At 39.0% G+C, this 9,869-nt stretch overlaps 1 protein-coding gene across 1 annotated transcript; it reads left to right on the forward strand.

Annotated features, from left to right (window-relative positions):
• Positions 1 to 69: 69 nt before the first annotated feature.
• On the forward strand, positions 70 to 6,586 carry LOC125237394 (40S ribosomal protein S6-like). Its single transcript, XM_048144776.1, is given in 7 exon segments — positions 70 to 180; positions 986 to 1,042; positions 1,775 to 1,816; positions 1,818 to 1,949; positions 4,379 to 4,444; positions 5,385 to 5,494; positions 5,732 to 6,586. Coding segments are annotated over 6 exon segments (429 nt in total). The 3' UTR covers positions 5,406 to 5,494; positions 5,732 to 6,586.
• The last annotated feature ends 3,283 nt before the right edge of the window (positions 6,587 to 9,869 follow it).

Below are 9,869 nucleotides of genomic sequence, written 5' to 3' on the forward strand. Positions count from 1 at the left end.
TGGCTGTCAACCGCAGTCATGAACTATTATTTTATTATTTTTCGCTATTATAAAGCTAACTAAGTGGAAATGTGGACGAGCACAAGCTCCGTATTTTTTACGGGAAGCGCAGAGGTCGAGGCTGACCTACTGGGAGACGAATGGAAGGGCTACGTGCTCCGCGACGCCGGTGGAAATGAGGTAATGACTTGCTGACTAATAGGTACATATCCCATTTTTTTAAGAGTAAAATTTTGGCTTGACTACTTTTTGTTATTTACATATTTACTGGTTTTGAATGAACAGTAGTCACACTTCAAGTTTTTGGGTTATGTTTTTCAATGGTACCCTGAAGCTAGGAACATACTACGCGGACGTCCGTCGTAAATCGACCGCGACCGATCAGTGTGCACGGACCAAAACATCCAGCGAGCCAGATTTCGATCGGACGTCCATGCGCTCAAGGCCACGTCCACGACCGTCGACCGATAGTTTGCAAAGTGGATATTCAAGCTAGGAACATACTACGCGGACGTCCGTCGTAAATCGACCGCGGACGGGAATCTGGACAATGAAATTACACATAACCGTGCGAACTATCGGTCGACGGACGTGGACGTGGCCTTGAGCGCATGGACGTCCGATCGAAATCTGGCTCGCTGGATGTTTTGTTCCGTGCACACTGATCGGTCGCGGTCGCGGTCGATTTACGACGGACGTCCGCGTAGTATGTTCCTAGCTTCATTGTCCAGATCCCCGTCCGCGGTCGCGCGACGACGTACGTCCGCGTAGTATGTTCCTAGCTAGAATATCCTTGATTTTGGTAGCAAAAAATGAGAACAGAGAATAACATAACAGTGCCGAGCAGGAAACCCAGGCTACAATACCTGTGTTCTTTTACAAGTGTGCTGGACGTTATTTTCTACTTTGCTTACTACAACTAGCATCTGATCTCTACCAATATTGTCAAAAAATGCCACAATAAATAAACAGTTTTGCATTGTAGGCCGTCTGCATCTTCTCATGTCCAAGGGGCACTCTTGCTGCAGACCACATCGTGATGGTGAGAGGAAGCATGTAGTTGCATTGTAGACGCTAACCTGTCAGTGTTGGCTCTTGTTATTGTCCGCACTGCCCAGGTAAGATTATTGCATTCTTTTTTTGCTAGTCTCTTTATGATTGATTTTATTAATTACCACAACAGAATGTTATAACTAATGAATGTGCTGATTGGTGGCACTTGGAAAGAAGCTTCATTGTTGTACATCAACTCTTTCTATTTAATATTTTGCTAAACCCTTGACCAGCCATACCTGGCGTACATAATTTTAGAATGGATGGATTCAAATAAGTAGAATATGTGTAATATCCCTGTTCTTACTGTTTCCCAGATCTGCAAATTTTTATAATTATATGCAGCAGGGAAAAATCTGTGATGTTAAAACCCGCATAATAACATCCGACATTCTATTTCAATATACCTTTTAATATTAAAAGAGGCATAAGCTATTAAAATTTAAACTCTTTGGCTACCAAAGACGCTAAAATGCTTTGCGCCTACAACCCAATATTGAATTGTAAATTGTCAAAAAGTTCTCCTCAAACATATCAACCCTGATTCGGCTTTCGCCAACCAAAAATCGCTCATTAGTATGAACATGCTTACGGGCCGTACGGCTGCGTTCAGCGGCGATGACGCAATTTTTGGTCGGCTAGCGCCGATTCCGCGATGTGTTTAGGGAACCCTTCTTTTCTCGCAAATTTCAGACACTTTGGTAGTCAATAATTTTGACAGGAAATCCCCGGACTGACCAACGGCAAAGTGCCCCGCCACGCCGTCTCGGCCCCAACGTGCGTCCGAGATCCGCAAGCTGTTCAACCTGAGCAAGGAGGACGACGTAAGCAGCCATGTCGTCAAGCGCGTGCTGCCGCCCAAGGAGGGCAAGGAGAATGCCAAGCCCAGATCAAAGGTAACTGATGGTGCAAAATCACACAGAAATTATCCTACCAGAGCTTGGAAGGTGAGCTCATATAACATCTTCATGGATCTATAATCTTCAACTAAAATATATAATTCACCTTAAATACATTTAAATATGAATGAAAATTTATTAAAATGAATAGTATGTTCAGTAATAAACTGAGTTTTATTAAAAACATATTAAACAATGTGCTAATTCTTATTAAATTAATTTGGTGATGAGGTCTTAGTGGCTCTGTTGGCAGAGAGTTGAAGTATCGCCCAGGGCTACTTAATTTTTCCTCTTTTACGTTTAAAAATGATATTTTTAACCGACACCTCAAATCTCTCAAGGAAGGTGGTTTTCAATTTGTCTATATGTTTCTTTTATTTATTTTTTAATATTTGTTCCACGATATCTCCGTTGTTACTGGACCAATTTTTTTTTATTGAATGTATATGCATACAGCTTGTTCCCAATTTTCTCAGAACCCAGTTCTGATGATGGGATCCTGGAGAAATCGAGGGAACTCCTCAAATCTGAAAGGAACACATATGGTGATTTTTGTGTTTTTAAGGAACAGCATGCATTTACGTACGGAACAGTGACATTTGGTGCAGTGGAACCGCTGATGATGGTCAGAACGGAACTCCTCAAATCTGTACGGCACGCTTATAGTGACTTTGGTATTTTTATAAGAACAGCATGCGCTTACGTCCAGAACAGTGACATTTGGTGCAGTGGAACTGCTGATGATGGTCAGAACCGAACTCCTGAAATCTGAACGGCACACTTAGTGACTTTGGTATTGCACTGACGTCCAGAACAGTGAGATTTGGTGCAGTGGAACTGCTGATGATGGTCAGAACCGAACTCCTCAAATCTGAACGGCACACTTATAGTGACTTTGGTATTTTTATAAGAACAGCATGCACTTACGTCCAGAACAGTGACATTTGGTGCAGTGGAACTGCTGATGATGGTCAGAACGGAACTCCTCAAATTTGAACGGCACGCTTATAGTGACTTTGGTATTTTTATAAGAACAGCATGCACTTACGTCCAGAACAGTGACATTTGGTGCAGTGGAACTGCTGATAATGTTCAGAACCAAACTCCTCAAATCGGAACGGCACACTCATAGTGACTTTGGTATTTTTTATAACAACAGCACATTGACATTTGGTGCAGTGGAACTGCTGATGATAATCAAAACCGAACTCCTCAAATCTGAGCGGCACACTTATAGTGACTTTGCTATTTTTATAAGAACATTAAGAACAGCATGCACTTACGTCCAGAACAGTGACATTTGGTGCAGTGGAACTGCTGATGATAGTCAGAACCAAACTCCTCAAATCGGAACGGCACACTCATAGTGACTTTGGTATTTTTATAACAACACCACATTGACATTTGGTGCAGTGAAACTGCTGATGATGGTCAGAACCGAACTTCTCAAATCTGAACGGCACACTTATAGTGACTTTGGTATTTTTAAAAGAACAGCATGCACGTACGTCCAGAACAGTTACATTTGGTGCAGTGGAACTGCTGATGATGGTCAGAACGGAACTCCTCAAATTTGAACGGCACGCTTATAGTGACTTTGGTATTTTTTAACCCCCGACGCAAAAACGAAGGGGTGTTATAAGTTTGACGTGTCTGTCTGTCTGTCTGTCTGTCCGTCTGTCTGTCTGTCTGTCTGTTTGTCTGTGTGTGTGTCTGTCTGTGGCATCGTAGCTCCCAAAGGGATGAACCGATTTTGATTTAGTTTTTTTTGTCTGAAAGCTGAGTTAGTCAGGAGTGTTCTTAGCCATGTTTCATGAAAATCGGTCCACTATGTCACGGTCGGGGGTTTTTTCAAAATTTTAATTTTGTGGTTAGGTTATATAAGAACAGCATGCACTTACGTCCAGAACAGTGACATTTAGTGCAGTGGAACTGCTGATGATGTTCAGAACCAAACTCCTCAAATCGGAACGGCACACTCATAGTGACTTTGGTATTTTTATAACAACATCACATTGACATTTGGTGCAGTGGAACTGCTGATGATGATCAGAACCGAACTCCTCAAATCTGAGCTGCACACTTATAGTGACTTTGGTATTTTTATAAGAATAGCATGCATTTAAGTTCAGAACAGTGACATTTATTTAGTTATGTTTGTTACGAATATTGAGTTTTCAACTTTTCAAATCAAATTTTGTCTTCGATTTCTTATAATCAGATTCATGAGGAATTGTTGAGGAAACTCCTCAAACCTTAACGGTATATGTATATTCATTTGTATTTCCATCAAATAATTAAAGTATTAAAAGCAGTTTTAGAAAATACCTATACATTTCTACATAATCCAACATTCGCAAGTAGCTTTCACAAGAACCCCAAAGGCGGCGGTTTTTTTTCTTAAAAATTATGTTTTTAAATTTCAGGCACAGTCGGCGTCGAACATAGAAATAACAACCAATCTAACTTTGATTTCGCTACTTCTGCCCGAGGTAAATATCGATCCTCTCACTCATTTAATACTAGTAAGTGTAGGTATTCATTTGTACTTGTGGTAAAGCGCTGGTGGCCTAGTGGTAAGAGCGTGCGCCAATCCGAAGTTGCGGGTTCGAACCCCGACTCGTACCAATGAGTTTTTCGAAACCTATGTGCGAAATGTCTCTTGATATTTGTCAGTCGCTTTCCGGTGAAGGAAAACACCGTGAGGAAACCGGATTAAACCTAATAAGGCCTACTTAGTTGTTACTCTTTGGCTTGGAAGGTCAGATGGCAGTCATTTTCGTACAACTAGTGCCTATGCCAAATCTTAGTGCCTATCTCAAACCTGAACGGTACCTATACGTATATTGATTGTATTTATTTGGTTACATAGCGAAAGTGATGCTTAAATATTTGCCAATTTTACCAAATGTAAGTTGTAGGATATGGGTTAAATTGTCAAAACTGAAGGCTAAAAGTTTTAATTTTGTTTCGAGAATATATTTATTCAAAAGACAAAAGTACAAGGTAAATATAAGGTACTAGCTTGTGCCCGCGGCCTCGCTCGCGTTAGAAATAGACAAAGAGTAGCCTATGTCACTCTCCATCCCTTCAACTACCTCCACATAAACAATCACGTCAATTCGTCACTCCATTTTGCCGTGAAAGATGGACAGACACACACACTTTCCCATTTATAATATTAGTATGGATATGTAAAACTAGGAATGTAAACTATGTAATGTGGAAACTATGTAAATAATACTAGGAAGTTATGAAGGCCGTACTACACTTATTGAACAATTAAACTTATTTTTTGAATAACTTGATAACATTAACAGTAAGAGTTAAAACACTAGTAAAACACTAGTTTCTTAGAGAAATTTATTGTATTTGACCTAAAGATTTATATACTAATTACCTATTATCATAATTTTGTTTTTCTTTTTTCAGTTTCGACCAAACGTGAGGTGATTCTTGAAGTCAAGAAACTTCAAACAGAAATTAAACGTATTCGCAAAAAGGAGCTTTCATAAAAGCACCGGTTGGAAGAAGCTCACCAAATGCACAGTATAATAAAGAGTACTATCGTACAGTATGGCCACTCCCGCTCCCCGCTAAAGGTGCCACCCACCCCCTTTCGGTTACCTCACAGTTACCGCCTGTCAAAAACGCGAACAGTCGACCTGTCACATCTCACTCATACAAGCATGGTACGCATTCACCTACACGAGCTTAGACTGTGTGCTAGGAACGCGCCTCTTTCATATATTTGATCGCCAGTGTCCGAGATGTGCCAAATGTCCAACAAGTCTCTGCGTACCAAATGTTAAAGAATATAAAGGCCCTGTGAAACATAATTCAAAACACCATGAGTTATGGCAGAAAGCGATAGATGTTTTAAAGACAACAAAATTTATGAAAAAAGTGAATCAGGGAAAATAAATTCAATGTGTGCGTGTGGATGAGCACCCTCCGAAAAAAAAAACACGCTGATCATTCACTCATTAACAGGTGCTCACTCAGTTCTCACAAACTACCAACGAAAACAGTGAATGTATTCATTTAACGTTTAATATTATATACTTACCAGCATTTAGTAAAAAATATGCCAACTTACCTCTATAAATTGTAGATCACCTAGTGACGTATTTAAATAGTTTCTGATGCTCACTCAATCCTCACACTTTTGAAAACCCGAATTTTGATGAAAAACATAAGATTTAGACCGCTATTATGTGTATAGCTTAGTAAAAGTAATATGGGTTCACTGTTTTCCTTCATTCTCCATTCAGACCTGTTAATGAGTGTATCTTTTGATTTATCTTTTTACAAATTCAGAGATTCGTATTACAATTGGTTTAGAATTTTTACTAAATGATCTGCAGATTTTTTTCGAAAGGTTCTCACTCAATCCACACGCACTCAAATTCAATTAGTTGAAGCGAGTGTTCCAACCACCCAGAATTTTATCAAAACTCCAGAAGGTGTGGTACGAAATATAGGCTAGATGCGTTGCTGACCCGTAACCTTAACAAACATTCGCTGGAAAATTTCTTTGGTAACATCCGGAGCTATGGGGCAAGAAGAAAAATTGCACCAAACACGATTGCATTTGAAAGGGCATTCAAGGCACTCCTGTTAACATGCGCGGATTCAGGGGGGGGCATGGGGGTCATTTTCCTAGAAAGTCTTTATAAAGTTCTACTTTTGTGATTTTTTTCATATTTTTTAAACATATGGTTCAAAAGTTAGAGGGCCGAGACACTTTTTTTTCCTTTAGGAGCGATTATTTCCGAAAATATTAATATTATTAAAAAACGATTTTAGTAAACCCTTATTCATTTTTAAATACCTTTCCAACAATATATCACACGTTGGGGTCGGAATGAAAAAAAAATCAGTCCCCACTTTACATGTAGGGGGGGAAATACCCTAACAAAACATTTTTTTCCACTTTTTGTTTTACCACTTTGTCCAAAACCAAATTGTGTACCAAATTTCAGCTTTCTAGTGCCTAACGGTTACTGAGATTATCCGCAGACGGACAGACAGACATGGCGATTGGCGAAACTATAAGGCCGTTTTCACATTATCCGATCCGATATCGGATGTCGGTCCGACATCCTACATCCGTTAAACGCTTCCGATAGTGTCGGATGTCGGTCCGATAAAACGCATTGTTCCAAATCAATGAAGGGGTAATTCCATGGCAGAGAGTGAAAAAAATCAATTTTTTGAGGTCAGAATTTTTAAAATCTGGTTATGGGGTAATGTTCTTTGGCTCTAGACCTTACTTGAACCGATTTTTTTTTATAAACTGAGTTAACTAAGTATGCCAATTTAAAGTTTGAAATGCGTGCTTTTTAAGATACGTGCGTAAACTGAACTAATTAAGACTCACATTATATTCAAGGGATTATTCTAATTATAAAAAGTAGCTGACATTTTTAGAAAAATACTACAATAACATAATATTCAAAAAATCCAAAAAATAATTAAAAACTGAATATCTTTTTTGGGGTAAATAATATAACGTTCCCTCGTATCCCTAAAAATCAAGGAATCCTGTATTTTTTTACTTCTGTAACTTTTACTTCATATTTCGATCACTCACTATAAAAAAATACGTTTCATTCGGACGTAACAAAAGTTACTGATTTCTTGAAACGCAAGTTACCAATGTTTTGCATGGTTATTTTCATAATTGAAAAATATTAAGATTCCTTTTTGCTACATAAACATACCTGTACTCTTGACTGACACGATTTAAGTTACAAGAAAATTCGTAAACCAATATGGAAATAAAAAAATCGTATTTAAATGATGCTTTAAAAACCCATGTCCAATTTTTGTAACGAAAGTTACCACCTCATTTTAGTGTACTGAGGCCAGAAAATGTTTATGTTTCAAATAATTTCCACTTTAGTTTAATGAGATTTAACTGTATTAAATGGTGCACTAGTAAAAAAAGATATTTAAGTATGAATCAAGCCACAAATAACCTTTGTTTGACAACTTTGCGTTCTAAATGTAACGCAAGTTATTATGGAATTACCCGAAGTATGATTTTGTATGAAAAAATATTTAAAAAATGTTTTATATTTAATAATTATAAGCACTATATCCTAAATATTATATTGTAAAATTAAAATAACGAGCATAAAAAATACTCAGAGTGTCAGGCAAAATAAATAATTTTACATACAACTATATCTACTAAAAGATGAAAAAACTAGTATCCGCAATTCGGACCGATGCAATACAAATTTACAACCTTCTTTTTTCCATGGAAATTATCAACTATTTTGAATTTCGATCATTAGCAGCTGTTTAATAGACGCCATTTTTGTTACGCATACTACTATAAACGTATACATACATTATATACGCACACAAACAAATATTAAGCTAGGAACATACTACGCGGACGTCCGTCGTAAAGCTAGGAACACACTACGCGGACGTCCGTCGTGAATCGACCGCGGACGGGAATCTGGACAATGGAAATACACATAACCGTGCAAACTATCGGTCGACGGACGCGGACGTGGCCTTGAGCGCACGGACGTCCGATCGAAATCTGGCTCTCTGGATGTTTTGTTCCGTGCACACTGATAGGTCGCGGTCGCGGTCGTTTTACGACGGACGTCCGCGTAGTATGTTCCTAGCTTAAATCGACCGCGACCGCGACCGATCAGTGTGCACGGAACAAAACATCCAGCAAGCCAGATTTCGATCGGACGTCCATGCGCTCAAGGCCACGTCCACGTCCGTCGACCGATAGTTTGCACGGTTATGTGTAATTTCATTGTCCAGATTCCCGACCGCGGTCGATTTACGACGGACGTCCGCGTAGTATGTTCCTAGCTTTATCGGCCGACAACTGGCGGGGGCTCCGGCATGCCAAAAATTGTCGGAAGCGTCCTGCCGATAGGCAGTTCGATGGTGCCTCGGAAAAAACTGTTGTAGGAAAGTGCCATCGGCATTATATCCGCAATTTTTGCGTTTAATATCGTTTTTAGGGTTCCGTAGTCAACTAGGAACCCTTATAGTTTCGCTATGTCTGTCTGTCCGTCCGTCCGTCCGTCCGTCCGTCCGCGGATAATCTCAGTAACCATTAGCACTAGAAAGCTGAAATTTGGTACCAATATGTATATCAATCACGCCAACAAAGTGCAAAAATAAAAAATGGAAATTTTTTTTTTATTAGGGTACCCCCTCTACATGTAAAGTGGGGGCTGATATTTTTTTTCATTCTAACCCCAACGTGTGATATATTGTTGGATAGGTATTTAAAAATGAATAAGGGTTTACTAAGATAGTTTTTTGATAATATTAATATTTTCGGAAATAATCGCTCCTAAAGGAAAAAAAGGGCGTCCCCCCCCCTCTAACTTTTGAACCATATGTTTAAAAAATATGAAAAAAATCATAAAAGTAGAACTTTATAAAGACTTTCTAGGAAAATTATTTTGACCTTGATAGGTTCAGTAGTTTTTGAGAAAAATACGAAAAACTACGGAACCCTACACTGAGCGTGGCCCGACACGCTCTTGGCCGGTTTTTAGTAATAGTGATCTATTAAATACATAAATGAAGACCTGGAGATTTATGCGCTAATCTTACATTTTACATCCTTCCTACATCCGATATCGGATCGGATAATGTGAAAACGGCCTAAGGGTTCCTAGTTGACTACGGAACCCTAAAAACGATTCTGAGCAGCGTACTTCTAAACAAATGACGTACGAGCTGACTGGCGAAACTTGACCAAAGATAATGATGCCGGCCAAAGCAATTATATTTGTGGTTGGGTTTTAAAGAAATGTCTGCAAAAAGTCGTCAAAGGGTGTCCACGGTGTAGGTACGCATTACTTGGCAAGTCGCCAAATGAGAAAAACGCGTTCATACAGGCAAAAGAATATAAAAATAAAA

This window comes from Leguminivora glycinivorella, chromosome 1 (assembly GCF_023078275.1).
Source record: "Leguminivora glycinivorella isolate SPB_JAAS2020 chromosome 1, LegGlyc_1.1, whole genome shotgun sequence".
Lineage (NCBI taxonomy): Eukaryota > Metazoa > Arthropoda > Insecta > Lepidoptera > Tortricidae > Leguminivora > Leguminivora glycinivorella.